The sequence below is a fragment of the Poecilia latipinna genome, unplaced genomic scaffold (assembly GCF_001443285.1).
Source record: "Poecilia latipinna isolate Pla-1442-1.1 unplaced genomic scaffold, P_latipinna-1.0 Scaffold381, whole genome shotgun sequence".
NCBI classification, from domain to species: Eukaryota; Metazoa; Chordata; class Actinopteri; order Cyprinodontiformes; family Poeciliidae; genus Poecilia; species Poecilia latipinna.
Window position 1 is genome coordinate 319,082 of NW_015112997.1, and position 20,642 is coordinate 339,723.

The 20,642-nt window shown below is 38.6% G+C and overlaps 1 protein-coding gene across 1 annotated transcript; it reads right to left on the reverse strand.

Moving 5' to 3' along the window:
* Positions 1 to 284: 284 nt before the first annotated feature.
* si:ch211-225h24.2 (testis development-related protein) lies at positions 285 to 13,873 on the reverse strand. The gene is made up of 4 exons (XM_015036807.1): positions 13,427 to 13,873; positions 7,396 to 7,449; positions 2,990 to 3,105; positions 285 to 2,067 (listed from the first exon to the last, which is right to left on the reverse strand). The coding sequence occupies exons 1-4, from the start codon at positions 13,511 to 13,513 to the stop codon at positions 1,629 to 1,631; spliced, it is 696 nt and encodes a 231-aa protein (XP_014892293.1). The 5' UTR covers positions 13,514 to 13,873; the 3' UTR covers positions 285 to 1,628.
* Positions 13,874 to 20,642: the final 6,769 nt, after the last annotated feature.

The following is a 20,642-nucleotide window of genomic DNA, read 5'->3' on the forward strand; positions in this document are numbered from 1 at the left end:
CAAGGAATAACAGAAGGAGGTCATGAGTGTGAAGGATAGAAGTGAGAGATTTGGATATGAGCAAAAGAGGGAAGAAAGAAGGAAGTATATGATGAAGAAATAAAGCAATGACACAAGGAGGAAAGAAGGGTTAACTTCATCCATACTGTGAGGGAACATTGAGTAATCACTAGTGGTGTGATCTCTACCTCTAATACAGCTCCAGAACTTGAGAAGAAAACATATCCAACCACCTTTGGCATGGTTATTGATTTGCTTAACTTCAAAGACACACACACACTGTTGTTTCAAAATATGATTTTTTTTTTTTTTTTTTATGATTGCACAATCCATTTCTGAGCTTTTAAATTAAGGCTTCAGACAGTTTCAGGGTGCCGCATTTGTAAAGAAAGGATGTAAAAACTAGCTACATAAACTCTCAGTAGTACAACAAGCTTGCATAATATTTGATTGTCTCGTTGGAGCGAGAAATTATCTTCTCGCCTGTTGGCAAAAAACTGCGCATTCCAGAAACGAAAACGGACATTTTACAGTAGATTAAGGCTTTCATTTCAACAGATTTAGCATTTGAAAGTGATTCACAAACAAAAGTCCTTAAAAAAACAAAAACTCATTTCCTTCATACCTAAAAACCTTACATGTAATTTCTAAAGATTAGAGTAGCTTCCTGGCAATATGATGCCATTAACAGATTGCTAGCTAAGTTGGAGGCCTAGTTGGAGATTTTTTTTTTATTATTATTTTTATTTTCGGCTATAACCATCATGTCCCTCTGAAGGACCAACACCACACTGTTTAAAATGAATGAATAAAGTGACCAAGATATCTTGTAGTGAAATTAACTTAGCATTTTAGGGAAAAGTTAAAAGACAATACCACATTAAAGAAACAGAAGGAAGACCTACAAATATTGAAAGTATGAACCGCAAATAAATCACAGTTTGGATTTCTATTGTTTTTTCTAAGCATTTTCTGATACAAAAAAAAAAAAAAAAAAAAAAACTAAAAACTTTTGAAGCTATACTCTCTACAACAGACAGGCAGTCCAACATCTGGATGATGACCCTCCAGATGTATGTGCATTCTTAGACGCCTCGTGCTCGGTTTCTTTATTCTTACTGCTTCTAAGTACTTACTTCTGATTTCAGACATGAAAATAACTTTCGTCAGGTGCAGACATGAGCAAAATTAAAAAGGAAAAGTTTTAAAAAATTATGATATACAGTGGACCCGCAACCATTTGTGGTTCAGTATTTGCTGAAAACTGTAGATGTTGGCCTCTGTATTAGTGCCAAGATGGTTTCCACTGTGCGCACTAATGCATATTAAGGTATATTTTGTGTTTGAACAGTTAAAAAAGGCGGTTATCGGCTTTTTTAGAGCATTTGCTGGCAGAAAACGCCCTTGAATGCCGGGGAGAGGGGCTGGGGGTCCACTATATGCCCTTTAATGCTCCCTACAGACACAAGTAGGAGAATAAGAAATCCTGGCATCTACTGGCCACTACTGGTATAGCAATTTAAGGCACTGCCTCTTGTGTGACAGTCTCTAGCATAACATTTTCCTTCTGGAGTTAAACTAGAAAGAGGCAGAAATCTGGTACAGATTGTCTACTGAGCAAAACAATGCTACTGTTTAAATCCTGCCCAGGGGCTCTCTGATGCGATCCCTCTGCTCATTCTGCTGATGCCAGCCAGCTTGACCTTGGCACGGGACGTCCACCTCACTGCAGCTGCTGGGTCATTGGAGTCCGTCAGGTTGGCATAGCGAGAGGAGTCCTCCTCAAAGCCCTGGCCACCCCACGAAGGAATTTCCAAGGGAACGCTTAAGGAGTCGGGGGGAAGGGACAACGCCGACTCCCCGTTCTGACCGTTCTCAATGAGGGCTTCGTCAGGCACAATCTCAGACACAATCGCCAACCGTGGCGGCTCCCAGCCCTCCATCTTCTCCAGTTTTTTGGCAGGCGAGATTTGCCTCATCGTCATCGTAACACTGTCCCAGAAACAGTGCCCCTTTTCCGGCTTGTCCTTCTTCTCCTTCTCACCTTCCTTGAGCTTTTTGTTGGACCTTTGAAGAAACAGAGGAAGGGAGAGAGGTCAAAACGTGAAGTTAGAGGGAACTTTGTGGACCGCCTGCATTGTCACCATAAATAGAAGCGACCGACTCCGGTGTTTATCGGAGATTTCAACACTGGAGACCGGAGTGTTCCCCCCCACACACTGGGCCATTATGGAGAAATTCCTTTATGTTTGTCACAACAAGGTCATTAATAAAGGTTTTCCTGTTCATACATGTTCCACTTCCTCAGCAGGTCTGAAAGATAACGTCTTGTAAAGGGCTTACATGGAAACACATCCAAGTGGCTGGGTGTGACTCTGTTTTTTGAAGTGGAAACTGTAAATGCTTTTGTTCCTGACACTTGGGCAGTAATGACTGATATACTGACAATATCCTGAATAAATTTTTTATGCTCATTTTTGTAAATGAGTAAGAATGCAATGAATTACAAGTTGTTTTTGCGTATATAATTTAATGAGCCATCTTTTGCTCTTTAGTGGCTATAGATGACATAAATATATTTTTTTAGGGAACATCATAATTATTGCCATTAATCCACAGATTTTGTCATAATTTATAACATGTAGGAATGTAGTATGTAGTATTTTTAAATAGTTTTCATCAGTTGTTGTCCTGCCTTTCTGAAAACCTGTCAATGTTTGAAAATAGACTTTGGCTGATTTTTTTTTTTTAGCTCATTTTCAATCCAGTGTATAAAAGAGATTTTTTTTCTCTTTCTTCTACAGCAGTTTATTTTGTCATGGTCAGGTAAAGAAAAATGGGGTGCTAAAATCCAAACTAAATGTGGAAGACCTTTAAGAATGCTGGAAAACTATTTGTTAAAAATTACCAAAAAGAAAAAGCATAAATGAAAGTGTTATTGAAGTTTACCCAGTTTGTCACAATCAATAAATTACAATCACAAACTCACATTTTGCGCTCTGCCGCCTTCACCCCGGACAGCAACAAGTGCTCGTCATCCTTAGAGGACAGCATCTTTTTCTCCTTCCTCTCCTTCTTTGACATTATCTTTTTCACCTTTGCCTCCTGACAAAAAAACAAAATGAATGAGGAAAAAGGAGATTTGATGTTAAACATCACAGCTAAAAAAAAAAAAAAAACATTTACAATCCCCATGTGTTGAATGTTAGTTGTCACTATTGCCTTATTTTGCAGAGATATGTTAGTTAAACCACGATAGGAATGCAAAGGAAGAGCCATTCGTTCAGCCTGACAGTTGCTCATATTTTGGAAAATACTTGGTGAAGCTTTATGAGTGCGTTCCAGTGGGAGAAAACCCCTGATCTACTTCGCATCAGAATTCCTTCCTGCGTTTCATACATTCCTTATCAGCAAAGATGAAGCAAAGTTTTGACTTCCTTTCTTGCCAATGGAGAACTCCTAATCTCAGTTGTCAAGGTCTCTCCTCCTCCTCCTCCTCCTCCTCCTCCTATCCGTGCCGGCCTGCTCCCTCAGTGCAGAAAGGAATATTTGATTAATGGGTTTAACCTCTTTAAACCGCTCCTGTCGTTTCATTATTCTGAGGTCAGGTTAAAACTCTGAACAAGGTGCACAATGTAGATCCGTTCATGTTCTGGACAGGAAGTTGCCTCAGCCGCTACAACAAGCAAACGGCTTGTTTGTCCCAAGAAGGCATTCCTTCCTCAAACCAAACAGGGACACCTTCAATCAGCTCCGTCACCGGATAAGGCTTCAGAACGCTGCAGCCAAGATTAAACAAACGTCCACCAGTAAACAGGCCCCGCGTGCTTAACATTTGTTCAGCGCGTCCGAGAACAGAAGATTCTGCTCGTGTTCTTCTTCTTGTTGACGAACGAAGAAACGAGCAACCTCTCACTTGCATGATTAATATATCCTGAAATAAATATTTAACCTCTCAGTCTAAGCTCCTTCAGGACCAGGTTTCTGTCCCGCCTCTATTGTTTCGCACCAGCTTGTTTCTTCAGTAGAATAAAGCTTCTCTTCAGCAGTTTGAGCTCTGAAGCAAAGGAACCAAATATGCCAAAACCACAGGGGGGTCAGGGGGGACCTTCTTATTGGACGCGAATGTGTGTGCAGCTGAATTCCACTCGCATGCTTGCACATACAGTGGCTAAGCTACTCTCTGTCCATGTCGCCGGCCGAAAGGAGCTCCTTGATTTGCTGTGGGCGAATTACCTGCAGCTCCACAGACAATCCAGCTTTTATTTACCAGATTTGCGACATGAAAGCGTTACGCATTTTTAAAATACTCAGTTTTATTTTTTACGATACGAGTCAAACAGCTGTAGATGTGTTTGGCGACACAAATCAGCATTTGGATTTTGAAACAATATGTCAGGACTGACGTCTTATTAATCGAAATATTTTCTCCGTAGCAGGTCTACAAACGCTGAATTTGAAGACAATGACCATCACAGATTTACGCGTACATAATTATCCTTTTAGTGGTATTTTCTGGCATTATTTAAAACTTGACATTTTAGAATACACGATGCACTCAAAATGCAGAGGAAGCACCATTAAAAATGCTGCAGCTATTATGCCTTGCTAAAATATTCTTCATTTTCATATCTTATTAAGTCACAACCATAAACTCATGTATTCTTGCTAAAACTGATGTGAATGCAGCTAATCCTGTAATTAATCAACTAATCAATAAATGAATTAAAATGAGCTTGATAATTTACATTAACAATTTGTTATGGGCAATTTTATTTACAGAGACATAATAATCCATTTTTTATGGTTTCAGCTGTGTTTGGTGGTTACTTCCTTTTTATTTCTAATTTTTGGTAGTTATGTTTTGTGTTGGATATTTAAAATGTCTTCCAATTCTAGGGTGGAGCATTCTGTGCAAAATTAAGGCTCGTCATTCTTTGAGAGGGTTATGCCATTACCAATATATTACTTAGAAATGGTTTCCAAACAACAAAATTATCATTTATCACAACAATATCTGGGACAATGGCTTGAAATGGTTGAAAACAACTCATGTTGATTAATGCTCTCCACCCAGGATGACCGATCTGAAGTTCTGTGGCAAAGAGGCAAAAACTTATCTCTGGAAGAGCGATGCGAGTAGAGACACCGTAGATTCAAATGCACAACAAAAATGAAAGCATCCATTTCTCAAATTAAAAAAAAGAATATTTCAATATCCAAAAAGTTTGTGGTTGTGATATATGTGAAAAATGTCGATATGTATAAATATTTGCAAGACATCAATTGTTTACACAAATGTTGCCACTGTGTAGATTTCTCATCAGCAAAAAAAAAAAAGGTCACTAGTTTGAAACCCTTTTTGAAACAAAAGCCCCAAATAATTATCTTGTAAGCACTGAGGAATTAAAGTATTTCCAACCCACAACCTCTTCCAGGACTCCATGACCACTTTCTCTGTCCAAGTGCGAGCATAAAACAACTAAGCATTTAAGAGTTATAGCCATTCACACCAACCAAACAGCCGGCGGCTATTTTCGGCTTTGTTTTTCCTCCGCAGCAATTGTTCCAGTCCAAAAGAACGCAGCTCCTCAAAAGAATGCTGCATTTCCTTCCCTTCTCCGGCCAACTACCCCCTCCACCTCACCAACAGGACACATCATCAAATATGTGCTTCCAACGAGGGCTGCACTTAGGAGCTGGAGGCAAAATGCGGCAGTAGGCCAGAGTTCAGAGACAACGTGGCACCCCATGTTTGACTTGCAGTCAATCTTCACGCATGCTGACAACCACACCTCTGGGTGAGGACTCGCTGTCAGCACAGAATATGAGACGATACGCATCTCTCACAAACTGGGCGATGAGAGACAATCACCTGCTCAGAGAGAGGCCGACGTGTTTGTCTAAACGCATCAGAAATAAAACCTTTAAAAGGCACAAGGATGGAATCAGGGTTCCTATGCAGCTGGAAAAGTCTGGAATCTCAAGCTCAGTATTTTCCGGGTCTGGATACGTTTAGAAAATGAAAAGATGGAGCACTGTCATTTTACAGATTTTACTGATTATCCAATTGTCTATAGGTCGTCTTTCCTTCCATCTCCTTTCCTTTTTACTTCCTTCTTTCCTTCCTGACTTTCTTTATAGTGTGCTACTTTGTTTCCCAAGATATGTCCTTTCTTTTTTTTCCCCCGTCTTGTGTTGCTCCGTCTCTGCAAAACAAACTGGTCAACGTTTCATTATAAATGTTCAGAGAGAATTGTTTTTCTTCCACTCTTTGCACTAAACACCGAGAAGGAGGTGAGAAAGAGTCATTATTTCCAGCGAAACAAGTTTTATATGGACATGAGATGAAACGACACGCAATGAAGAAGCCATTATTCCAAAAGCATTAAAAAAAAAAAAAAAAAAAAAAAAGGCTGATCCCAGCATGGAAACAACTCGGAGAAAAATAACTTATTTTCTGCGGATCTTATGAAACTGAAATAGAAATGTTTGAAGTAGAGAGCATCAGCAGCAACATTGCAGCGGCTCTGAAAAAGTACCACTAGTAGAGTCAGGAGGAATGGACCTGAGCTCCAGCAAGCGTTGTAGAACCGTGAAATTATTTAAACCAGTTTAGAGAGTTTCAAAGTATTCCACTGGATACATGTGGAAACTTTTGGATTTAAAGAAGAAGAAGAAGAAAAAAATCACCTAAAGAAAGTCAAATTATGTCCGGCACTTAGCCAACAGAAATAATTTTAGTGATCCTAACAGACCGAAAGCTGGACATCAGTGTGTAAAAATCTGTTTTCAACTCTGTGTAAGAACTGTTGATATCTCCAGCTTGTAATCATACAGTAATATGGACATTGATAACTTTAGTACCCTAATATGATAATATGAGAACACTGTATGCAGTCAACAAAACTGACAAGGTGATTAAAAACAACAGCAACGTTAAAAAAAAAAAAAAAAAACCTCCAGTAAATGACATCACCTATGACCACATGTTTGCCGGAGGTAAAGAACAACAGAACAATATGCAAAGATAGGGACGATAGCTGGTTTGTTTACAGATAAACACTGCGGCCTCAGCAGTTCTCTCACCCTGCAGCCTTAACTCTGTGGGACAGTGTGTGCTCACAAGACACCGTCTGATCCAGTTTGGACATCATGAATTTACCAGCCCTGATGTCATTTTAAAAAATTTCGACCCTTTTGGCAACGCAAGATTGCATCTGCTGGTGATGCTGCAGGGACGTGAGTGAAGAGATAAGAGACCGAATGTTTCGTCCGTATCTTCGAGGGCCCATCTGTCAAAAGCTAAAAGAGTTTGAACTGCGTGCATGTTTGGAAGCTGATAGTGCGTTTTCAACGTTGCAACGTGCAAGCAGCTGTGACGTTGCCATGTACCTTGGCTAATGCAGTCCCAGCGTCGTCCTCCTCTTCCTCTCCCAGGTCTTTGTCCTGCAACACACACACAGACAGACAAACACAGTCAGAGACAAAACACCAACAGCCACCCAACAAACCAGCTTATGCCATTTACTTTATGCTGCAACCACAGCACATGTGTTTGTTTTAGGAGAGCGTGCACATTTTCCTGCGAAAGGGAAGGCAACTGTTGGAAGATAAACACCGTTTTCAGAGGGCTAGATGGAGGCACGGCTGGAGGAGTGGGGAGGACACGAGGAAACCACCGAGCTCCAAGGGCAGATTTAAACAAAGGACAAAGAAAATAAACCTTCACCTTGGGCATGTACCCTGCATTGTCGGGATTTGAGGATTATTTTTGGTTCAATTGTGTTTGATAGCTTAGACTGATTTCCCCTTTTAACCTGATCTTTATTTTTGAAATTTCTATAGTGTTTTCATTTGATTGTTCATTTAAAAATATTTGTTAAAAGCACCAATGTCTTGTCTGTTAAAACAGCTCATGATGAATACCTACAAATCAATGCAAAGTAAAGTGCTAAAGAAAAGCATGAGGCACTGTGAGATGGTGTTCATGGTTGAGGTTGCAGCTGGTGGTGTAATGATCTGGGCATATTTTCTTGCCACACTTTTGTTCCCTTGGTTCACTAAGCAACACATCACAAAATTCAAATCATCTTAAACTCTGCTTCCTGCACATGACAATGAGTTCATTGTTCTCCAACTGCCTCCAGAGCCACCAGCTCTCAATCCAACTGAGCACCTTTGGGACACGAGAGAGATGCCAATATGGGCCTAATCCCCGATTAATGTTCCTGAGACCTTGTTGAACTTATGCTACAAAAACTTAAGGCAAGTCCTAAAAACAAAAAGACAATCAGGTAAGTAGCAAGGTCCTAATGGGAAAATTATTTCCTAAATCTGTTCCATTTTTCTGTTTAAATAACTAAAATGGTTTACATTTTACAAATTATTGTTTTGTTTTATTGACCCTTTACATTTACTCTAGCCTTTTGGACACCATTTCTACTATCATTAGTCCAAATCTCTGCAACTGCACCAGTTATTTTTAGTTTTCTCCCAGTAATTCTCCAATGAACAATGCAAATAAGATGAACATATAAAAAAAATAAGTGAAACACACACACAAAAAAAAAACATTTTGATTGATATTAGCTGTGCTTAAAGACTAATCTGGTTTAGAATCTCACCCAAGGCATTAAAAGACAGTGAATGATAAAAGGCAGGCCGTCAGAAATCATCAGATGTGCAGTCAAGTATCGAGACTCTTAAAACAAAGCCAGAACTTCTTCAAAAAGAGTCTAAACCCCAAAATCGTCTAACATCTAAGACCGCAGAGGAGGAGAAGGAGGAATAACGATGGCTGGACAAGTCTGAACAAGACCTTTTGAGTGTGTGCCACAGAAGCTGATCAAAGAAAACACACACACTGATTACAGATTAGGGTTAAAGCCTAAAGACATTAGCAACTTTAAGATGAGGGAGAAGGGATGGGTTATGGTGGGAGTAGCATGTTAAATATCCCCAACAAGAATCAACAGAAGTTTGTTTACTATTTATAAAGGAGAAATAAACGTTCATTTTATCTATACGTTTTACTTTCATGTTTCAAAAGGCCATAAAGACACACCTGTACAATCAACACACACACACACACAAAATAGTATTTACTCACAGTTCTTAAATGCTTCACATTCTCAAAGTCTGGGCACAAAAAGAGTTTCACAATCACACTGTACCACAGTGTGGACTAATTCAACATTTTGGAAACACACCATTGTTTAGGTACCTGGTTACAGGTTCAATACACCTGGAAGAAATCTCCATAACTACAAGTGCCTTACTGACCCAAACAATGAGCTTTGTGTATGCATCACTGAGGCCTTTTTATTGAATGAACCTAATCAGGTCGACACTCAGCTACACCAAGACTGACCAGAAAAAGTCAACTTAGATAACATTATTTGCTTTTCTGGGGAAAAACCCACAACCTGTGCCTGTGTTCAACCCAACCATATATTATAAACGTCTATCAAAAGCTACATCTGTCTTTACTGTCATGGCTTGGCATCCTCTATACCCAAGTACCAAGCAAATGACTAATGAGTTCAAAAGTATTTTGCATAACTTACCAATTTCTTTCCAAAAGAAATATGTTGGTGTAGATACATTTGCTTATTGCATATTGTTTTAGTTCCCTGTTCTCACACCAAATTTTAATATTGTTATTTTTGCTAGTATCTGTGATTGTGTAAGCAAACAAAGTTACAGATTCCTCGATTTAAACACCATGAGCCGATTTCCCTCAACACCAAAGTGTATTTATAATTTTAAAAAGATTAACTTGAATTTAGGAGATGAGACAAATCCTCATTTAACTTAACCCTCTTCCCTTCATCAAAAGATTAACTTTATTTAATCTTCTGTTTTCCTCCTCTAAAGCCTAATGCTTCAGATGAGAGGTCGTCTTTAAGTTTAGCTCAGTTCCAAGGTAATCTCTGGTGATCTGTGAGAGAATCGCTCAGTATTCAGGTGCAATGCACTTTAAGCTAAAGGCAAATATTCCCCTTCTTCAGGTTTACAGCTGAACTTCAATAGAGAGTGAGTGATGAAGGAGAAAAACAGGCAGAGGCTGCGCAGATGGCCCAGAGCGGGATGGAGGCAGGAGGAGAACGATGGTGTCTTTAGAGTCTGTGTTTTATCCTCACTTTACCTTTTATCTTCCTTCTTATTCTCCATCTCAGGGTGTTTCATCCCTTTACACATTGTCTGAACCTGCCTGACTCCAATGTTCAGTTCTGATCTAAAACAAACAAGCCATCTGTTTCCAAAATTATCCCCCCCTCCCCCCGAGATGGTTTTAACAATAAGCCCCAAGAGATTATTAGTAAACTACATAAGAAAGGTGACCACTACTACCATAAATACATTTATACTTCTGTTAGTTTAAGATGGAGAGAAAAGTAAGCAAACAAAGTCATAAACCTCTACTAATTGAATAATGAAGTCAGACTTGATGGCTGTGAGGTTTCCAGAATCTTCAACTTAAAAACAAGCAAAAGAAAAAAAAGGTTTTGGATTACTTTTATACCACATGTGACCTTCATGTCAGTTTTGGAGAGTTGGTTTTTGATCGTATAAATACACTTTGCTAAAGTTTTGTCATCTCACATGTTTTCATACTTTCCTGTTCTACAGTGCCAATTACATTCTAAAACAAAACAAAAATTCACTAATCATCTAACTTCCTTGTTTTTGAACATTACTATGCATATCCATCTTTTTTCATGGCTCATATCCCCAATCCCTAAACCAACTTTATTTCATTAAAACATTGGAATATTTTTTGTTTCAGTAATGCTCATTTACTAAATTTTCAAAATATAGAATCCTTTTATTATCAACTTCTTATTGTGAATTTTGTTATTTTAACCCCCAAAATCTTTGAGTTGTGATCCACTTCAACAATTTACAGAACAGAAAAAAAAACATTCAAAGCTTCTTTTGATTCTTGTATTTCTGCGCACAGCTTCCTCATTTGAATAAGTGGAAGGAAAAACACTGCGTTTCCAGACTGTGTTATCATAACTTCCATCCTGTATCCCTGACAGGGTTGGCGCTCGCCTCTCCGCTGTGTTTATGACATTTTACGACCCGACCTCTTGACCCGGTGGACATACTTTACTGCCATGGTGACTCGAGGAGACCTCCCTGATGACTTTTCCCAGGACATCTCTGATCTCAGAACTGCTGCTGACAGGCAAGCAACTCTAATGGTCACAGGACAAACTGAACTCGGGGACAGACGTCACAAGTGAGGGGCGCGTGTGTTCATTCCCAGGATGAGAGTTCAATAAAGTTCAGTCAAGGGTCTTACATGTCGACATCAGCACGGCAAGAGCTGAAAAAAGATGATGAATCATGATGGAGTTTCCTGCAATATGATAAATACTTGTCTCCGACTTTGCTGGATGAAGGAAAGATTGAGCAAAAATGGACGATGAAAGATTAACATAACAAAAGTCAGATTTACATTTTGAAACACTTTGATATTACTCAGTGTTTTCTCAGATTACTTAAAAAATCCCCCTCCCCCCAAAAAAAAAAACAACCCTGACTTATTGCATTATTTACGCCAATTTCTATGTCACAAAGTTGATTAGATAAGATTATTTTGACTGTTATGACGCAAATTAATCCAAGAAAAAAGTCCCATACGAGTTTCACAGATTAATCCATCAACAGATAGGAAACTGGAAAATGACGACCTCCTTTCTCTTTAACTGGAATGCTAGCTAGAAGTGTGCGCCTAAGAATATCACACTTTTATTCAAGTCGATTTCAAATTCCACCAGATAAAAAAAATATATATTATATACACAAGACAAACATGTCATCTTTCTTTTTCCTATGTGGCAGGACTGTTGGAGGCCTGTCCTCCTTTTTGGGTGTGGAGTATTTTGTGTGTGTGCTTCGTAATCACCTCCTTAAAAAAAGAAAAAGACAGAGCCCAGCTGCTGGTTAGTCCAGATACAGAGACTTTTTGGACCTCAGAAACACGCAGCGGTGGCTCATCTGAGATACACGGACATGATCGCATCACATAGACACAACAAGAAAAACAGGCTTGAAACCTGCGCCAGGTTATATCTTCAATCCAAATCCTAGCTTATGCTGTTGGTTAAACACTGTGTTAAAGGTGAAAAGGTGACAAAGTCTGGAAAGGTTAAGGTTTGAAAAACTTCCATCATGCCAATCCTGCAGCTTAAAGCTGTTAAAACAAGAGGCAGGGGAAAGAGTGACCACTCAAGAGTTTTCAGCCAACTGAAGGTTAATATCAAAGCCAGCAAATATCAGCCAGCGTTGACAACTTAGCAACTTTGTCTTGTTTTTAGTGACTTTTCAGATGCTTCTGGAAAAGGAAAAAAAAAAAAAAATCACTAGAGGCAAAAGAGAAAAACGCTTTCTGATGCTATCAGCAACACTGAGTTAAAAGCACACAAGCATCTCAGCTGTTTATGACATTTTATTATCCACCTCTTTACCCTCTTTTGAGATTCTTTACTTCCTCCATTAGCAATATGACATCACAACCAGCACATCCCACTGGCAGCTTGCAAACTCTATTTTTAAGACCATGTTATGCTAATGAAAGTGTCGGCTTATGCTCCTTTGAAGCATAAACATCAATAGAGAGCTGAAGTTGTATTTTCTGCCATCGAGGAAGAAGTGACACTTTTTTCAACTGCGCTGAAACAGGTGGGGGAGAGGCTGATCTTAATGAATGCTCCACACAGCCTAAGGCACTTACTTCATATCACGTTCACCACATTAACATCACATTTAAAGGACTTCCGTAGGAGCATATGATGGAAATTTGCCCCGGTTTTGGAATCTATTCATTTTAGAATCAAATAGCCATGTCTAACTAGTAAAACTAAAACCATCAACTTGTCAAAAAGCATGAATTTTAAAACTCAGGTCAGTTTGAATGTAATAGTTTAAATCCAAATATGTAAACATGATATCCTGTAAAAATATATTTTTTTACAATAATTAATTGAATACACTAAAACAATGTATTCTTGCTTTGAACTGACAGATCACAGAATCTCAACGCATATAATTTTTTTTCTTCATTTTCGCTGAAGCACCTGCAGTTCATCCAATTAAAATGCCTTGGGGTTCAACTCGTGAAAAGTGTATCTTCACCTGACCTGACATGACCAAGGTACTTGTTCACCTCCTCTTGCTTCCTGCCCATAACTGCTCTGCACGTTCACTTTTAACCAAGTTAAAAACAAAACGATCTTCAGATTCAGAACATGTTCTTAAATCTAAAGATGAAAATATATTTAAATGGGAACAACAACAACAACAAAAATATTAATATAACTGGCTGAACTGCTTTAAAGCTGCAACAAAGGAACCAGTTGCGTTAATGAGGTTATTGTTCAGACCGCTGCTTCCTCTCCGTCTGTTTCATTACCTTGTAGGAGTGATGATAATGCCAGGACATGTCGTCTTCCTCTGACGCATAATCCACCAGTACTTTACTCTTGGTTTTCTTGAACATATCTCCACTTGTCGCTGACAGGAGTAGCCTAAAAATTTCCAGGTAAGGCAACTGTCGAGTTCGGCACAACGGAGGAAAAAGTTTACGCCGCTCCGTTTAGTGCCCGTTTGCTTTTCTGGTTTTTGTCGCAGCGCAGCACCACCGCAACGCGTCCAATTGTTTCGGGTCTTCCTCCCGCTGCAAATCCAAAAAGCCGCACTTTCCCCTCCTCTTTCCTCAGAAATCAGCTCAACAAAGAGCTGCGGCGAGGTGGTGTGTTTCGTGAGTGTTTTTGCCTCTTTTTTTACGCTGCGTTTTTACGCATTTTAGACCACCTGGACTTTAGATTTTAGCTCCTCCTATGTCACCCCCCACCTACTCCTCCAACTCTGGTTCCTTGAAGTTGCCATGGCAGGAGGAGGAAGGGGGTCACACTTCTTATCTTGTGCCTAAACAAACATTAGACCGAGATGTGAAACTATTCAACTTTTTTTTTTTTTTTTTTTTAGAAAAATGCTTGATAAGTCCTTTTTAAAATATTGATACTCCTTGAATTTTTCTGAAAACATTTTGACCACAACCAGATTCTTGAGATTATTTTACTAAAAAATTATGAAATAGTTCATTAAAATGGACATAATTATGAAGTTATAGGAAATTATATATTTTTTACTTGGCTATCGTTACAAAAAGCTGAAATTAAAGATACATTTTTCTTTGATTGTGACTGTAACATCTTTGCACATCTGTAAAAAAAAACCAAAAAAAAACTTTTTCTGCATTACAAAATTGGATAGTGAATATCTGTGAAAATCAATGTTCAAGTCCTGCAAAAGATTCCCCAGTGACAAGTCCAATGGCGCACGCTTTCATGTAAACCATCCCATCGTCGCTCTGGCTGTGTGTTTAGTGATGCTATGCTTAAAAATGAGCTTCTCCCCGATCTCGAAACTTTAGAGGCTTGTATTTTGTTAATTTTTCCAGGAACTCTGATCTTGCTGAAGGAAAACATGCCCACAGCATGATGCTGCACTGATGGTTTCCAAGTCCACTTTGTTTCTAAAGCACATTTGAAACACAGAAGCTTAAACCTAAAGTGGTGCACAAAAATAGGACAAAGCAGAAAATAAAAATCAAGATCTAAAGCAACAATGAAAATGCTCTCATTAAAACACTTTCGTAAAATCAAAGAAAGACAATAAAAAGAACATATCAAGTCATACTGGACAAAACTCTACTGAAAAAAGTTTGCTGATCTAAATCGATGACTTATTTCAATGTGTGTGCTCTGTCCTCTACATGACTAGTAGGTTAGCTGCTTTCAAAAGCTTTTACCATTTTTTGTAGATGGACTGAACAATACTCTATAAGATGTATGAAGATTGTTTTATGAGCTACCCTGCTTTCAAAAAGTATAATTTGGATTCATGATTCTGCTCTACCTCATGCTGCTCTTGCTTCCTTCTTCTAAGAAGATACACCATAGTTTAAGGCTTTAATGTGACAAAATGTGGAAAAAGTTCAAGGATTATTAATTATTTTGTATCAAATACCAGTGATAAAGTTTAGATTATGCGGCATTCAGTTTCTGAGACTTCCATTTAGATCAGTTATTTAGATCAAAGCTCTTCCTCCAGATATGTTTTAACAGAATACAAACAATTTGAGATGTAGGAGGTCCAAGCAAAGTTCATCGGTTCTTTTCTCTCTGTTCTTCCTTTAGAAGCCCTTGGCATGGAAAAAAACTAGATCACAAGAGTTTAAGGAGTCAGGTTGCATATTTACTATAGACAGAGACTGTTTATTGTGTAAAGCGTAAGCCGCAGAATTTACAGTGCTGAAAATGAAATCCCTTTCCCCCTCTGTGAGAGGCCTCCAGAGGAAACAAATAACACATTATGCTGGAGGGCTGACCCCTTAACATAGCCACAGTTCAGCCACCTCCTCGGCTAAGACCCCTCACCTGATCCAAAGATTTGTAACGTCCCACTTCCACATTCATACGGGGAGTCATTTGGGAACATGCAGGGAAAATAAATGTTGCCAGAACTCTTCAACACATCGGACAGGGGTTGCTTTGATGATCCAGGTGACGTGATAAAGTAATAAATTAACCATTTGTTTCTCTGTGATAAAGTTTTTTTTAAATGATGTTTGTGCTTTTGTTAGTGCCAGTTGACATAAACCATGACTGCCTGTTAAGATGAGTCTATCAACACTCATTAAGGAGGCCATTGACCTTTAACCCTGAGGCCTTCACGTTGTCAACTGTTCATTTTAGAGCTCTTAAAGGTGCAGCATTCCCATCCCAGTCTATTTCAAAAAGACCAATTTAAAGTTTAGGTGGGTCTTACTGTCTGACACAACCATCCTTAATCACTTCTTTAGGTTGTCGTCATCCTTTCCAGTGATATGTCTTCTTTTTAAAAAAAAAAAAAAAAAAAAGAAAACAGCATCACAAACTGTGAACATCTTACAGAGCTATTTAATTTATTTTCTAAGACAAAAACAACAACAACAACAAAAAAAAAAAGCCCACCGTCCATTTAAACTGATGGCCTGTCAGTTCAGGTGGACGGTGGGTTTTTGTTTTTGTTTTTCTGCTGTAGATGAAAGCTGGTGGAGACACACTTCAGATTTTTATTTGAGAAAAAGTGTGAAAGCTGTCGATTATTCTGCTTCCACTTTACTGTTATGCAATACTCTGTGTCAATGTATCACATTCACCAAAGTTTATGGCTCTAAGGTGATGAAACGTGGGAAAGATCAAAAGGTTTCTTAACAGGAGATGTACATTTCTGTGCTCCAGATATTTGGATATTGACTCTCGTACAGCATATGCTTCATTTCCTGCCTTTATTTTTTTCTACACATACGTCTTTAGTGAGTTCATTTGTACTTCATTCGACATTGAATGAAGTACTTCATTCGACATTAATTTCCACAAAACATATCTGTGAAATTATGTCACTGATTTTTTTTTTTGGTCGATCTTGCTCACTCACAGTTCCATGTTTTTCTGTTTTTTTGTCATTTTGTTTTTTTTAGTTTTTCTAGTCTTCTGGTGGAATTACAAGAAACCCCTGAAACTGTTTATGTTCTTCATTTCAGCCTGCTTGAGTCTGCTCCTCTGGACAACTTCCCGTGCTTGACCTCCACTAATTTAATTATATTTGAATTTAGGACTGTAAACCGTGGACTCATGAACCCTGAGATAATGCTCCTGTTCTTGCCTGTTTTCCCATGCACATATATATCATAGTTTTGTTATGTGATAAATTAGAATAAATAAATTTGTGCAGAACAGGCTAAGTTGCTGTAGGTTAACAGATTTCAGATAAATACCCCTTAATTACATAAAAGGGGAAAATCTTAAAAGTGTAATGCATGGTTGATTTTTTTAATGATTATTTTCACAAAAAAATAAACAATTTTTAACAGTTTTGTGAATAATCCTCACTTCCTAAACAAAACCAAAGCAAATAAAAAAGAAATAAAAACTGAAACATTTCTGGTGTCTAACATCACCAAAAATGTTAGACAATAGGACAACAAATCTTCACCCAAGGATCCCGTAGGGACCTGATTTGAGCTGTTCTGATCTCTTCGTGGATCTTCCTGAACCAAACGGGTTTCATAGGTGACATGTGAGCAACTCGGACGTCAAATGCTCTGATGTTTGAGACGCCAGGTCAAATCTGACAGGGTCAAGCCGCCATGGAGGAAACAAAGCTGGGATTGTCCGCTGTGCTTTTACAGTCACACTCGGACATATTTAACACACATGTTCAACACCTGATCAGATACTCAAGAGTTAGTTTTTTTTTTTGTGTGTGTGTGTGTTGTTTTTTTTTATTTCAAAGTAGAGTTCGTCATCTTTTTGGCAGTGCAGTTCATTCTGTAGTTATTTACTTTTGCCTTATGAGGATCTTGAAAACTTAAGACGTCTTTGGCAAAACCAAGATATAGTCGTTAGAAGACGGCCCTGTAATTATTTTCAAGCGAGTGTGATTATAATTCTGTCACATGAGAATGAGACGGATAAAAGGACAAGGTGTAATTTTAAAGTTAAAGAAAAAAGTCCACTAAAAAAGGACATGCAAATTATATGAACATGTATTCTGTCTGTAGCTTTAATGGACTTTGTTTTCTTTCTTTTTCTTACTTTATTGTACATCTTGTTACATTACTAATGTTCATGTCATGCTGTGAACAGAACAAGCGCCAGCTGAGATTAACTGTGACTCAGCAACGTCTTGATGAGATTCTGAGGTCATCACGTCGGGACGCCGTTAGCCAGGAAAAGAGATTAGAGCTTTAATTACATTCACAAGCCAAGTCACAAAGATGTTCCTCAGAGACTCAGTTAAGCTGCAGTGAATGGCAAGGATCTGCCGAGTGACGCTCCAGGTTTCACTGAAGTGATGCAGCGCATTTTATAAATCATTGACTTATTTGTGTTGGAGCTTGACTCTGCACATCTAGTGAACAAAATAGTTGAAAATACCGAAAGCCATCAATCACTTTTCTTCAACTTCATATGTTACTTTGTGTTGGTCCACCATCAAACCTTGAGCTGAGGTTTGTGCCTGTAATGTGGCAAGTTGAAAACCGAACACTGTCTTATTGTACGTTGTCAATAAGACAAAAATAAGAAAATGCACTTAAACGTAAGTTTCTCTTCCAGAACAACCCTCCATAATAATTTGATGAAAACATGTTTGTGTACTTTTTATGACAGTTATTAAAGTTAACTGTTGTTCTTGTGACAATAACACATATTTCCTCTTTTTTTCTGGCATGAAATCTCAAAGCTGAAGTAATTGCTGCTGGATGTTGTAAAGACTGGAGAACTGAATGATAAACTAAAAAAAAAAAAAAAAAAAAGCTTTGCAGGAAAATAGCAAAAGGTCAGAGAGAGGCGGTGCAGTGAGGTGGTAATACCGCTCTTCATGCAAAGGAACTTGGAAAATACGTGCTCTTTTACACATTTAAGCAGCTTTTTAAAGTAAAGGTAACTCTTTGTTCCATTGGTTAGTGAGGCAGATGCCCACAGGGCTGAATGTGTCTTTAGTGGCTACATTCTTCCTCTGCATCTTTTCTTATAAATCCAACTGAGGGCATTTAATAAAAGCATTAATTTGGACATGTAATCAGCTGGTTAAGCACAGTAAATGTCACCATTTACCACGAGGTAATTTTGTGTCAAGCTTCATCAGTCATGGACTGCAAACCCAAAATAGATTAGGTGCGTCTCAGGATATTCACCTCCTTCTTAGTGTTTGGGGATAAGATGTCATGTGGAATCGCAGAACCGTTAATATTTATTATAAACAAAGCTAGTATAAATTGGCCTTATGCAGTGCAGTTCATGTCAAGTTTACTTATGAACCATGCAGATTTAGATTTCAAGATATTTTGATTTAACCAAGATGTTTTGATTCTGGTTGGGCTTGATGGAAGTATGTTTCAAAAGCAAATAAGTAAATAAAACACATAAAGCAAAAAACTTGCTTTATGATTATGCTATAAAATGGCCATTTTATGGCCATAAATGGCTATAAAATGGTGTTTGCCAGGTGTTTGCTAATTGCTGCTGCTGCTAGTCTAGAGGAGCTGTGTGGGGATGCTCTGTGGGACGGGAGCTTGACTAGGGACTAATAAGTAGAACATTTTATCGGCATTTAAGGAACCCCCAAATGGCTGCTATAGGATTTCTCAAACATGCATGAATGATCAAAGCAACACTCTGTGTGTTTTTGATGAGGGAATAACATTATAAGTTGATTTTGAATAATTCCCCTCCAACTCCCTCTTGAAAAGGATTCTGAAGCAGCAGAACAGAAGAGTTGTCTTGGATCTTATAGGGATACTTGATCCTTGAAAATCTGAAATCGTAGGCTCTGCACAGAGCACGATAGTGATACATCAGACAAACTCTTGTTTTTCTCTGTGAACAACAATATGACCTGCAGCAGGTTCAATGCTCTTTGACCTAAGCATATTGGTTACATTCTTCTCATTTTTGTTTCAATAAAGTCTTTGAATAGCCTGACATTCTACCAGTGATTTTGTGTTATAATATATAATTTAGGTGTAATAAGTAGGAGGGAAATCTGTCCAGACACATAAAATCCACAAAAAAAACAAAAAAAAAACAAATGCCAACACAACTTGACACTCACTCCTCTTCTGCAGTGAAGACATTCTTTGTCATTCCCTGCAAGGTAGAGTAACAAGAGCCTCCTGAATGAGTTGCAATAGAAACACAAAGGGCCTCTGTTTGTATGTGTTCACATCTGTTAACATGGAGAGAGTGAAGAAAGAAGCTGTCTCTGTCCGGGACTCTTCTCTTACCTGAAGGAGGGGAAAGTTGATTAAAAAAAAAAAAAGAAAGAAAAGTCTAGCTCTACTTGTGTCTCCACCTGCACAAACCACATGGATCTAATTATGTGTCTGAGCGTCAACCGAGGAGCAGGTCACAGCCGACATCAGGAACTCATATGTGCTGCATTCACTCAGTATATTTCCATGCGTTCACCTCTAAGCTGTAGGTGGCAGAACTGTAACACTTGAACTGACATGCAAGCGCTCGGCCACAGAGTTTGCCTTTATTTAAAGCAGCTTACGTCCGTAATTGGGTCAGAACTCCACGCCTAAGCCTCCAGCATCAGGTGGCAGCGACTAGCAACTCTGGAGCTGACTGCCTGGTGAGCAGATCAGCTCACTTAAGCTAAACTATGTTTAATCAGGCTGCTATTTAGAAACAAACACATTTCCAAGGGGTCGCAAGAGGTCAGGTGGGGGAGGGTGCCCAACTCCAGCTCTAGTCCTGAATAGTCACTATTCTGCATATTTTAGATACATTCTTGCTTCAGCACACCTGAATTAAGTCATCATATCAGTCATTCAGCTCTGCAGAGGCCTTTTAACGAGCTACTCATTTGAGACAAGTGAGTTGGAAAAGGGATGCTTCCAAAAGTTGCAGGGTGGTATAGCTCGATTACTGAAGCTGGCGCCCACTGCTCTATGTTTTTTTCTGAATGCGATATTATACATTATATTTAGCGGAAAATTGTATTTTTTATGTCTGTAATTGGGTCAGACTCAATTACAGATGTGATTTATTGTTACATCACACTGACTACAT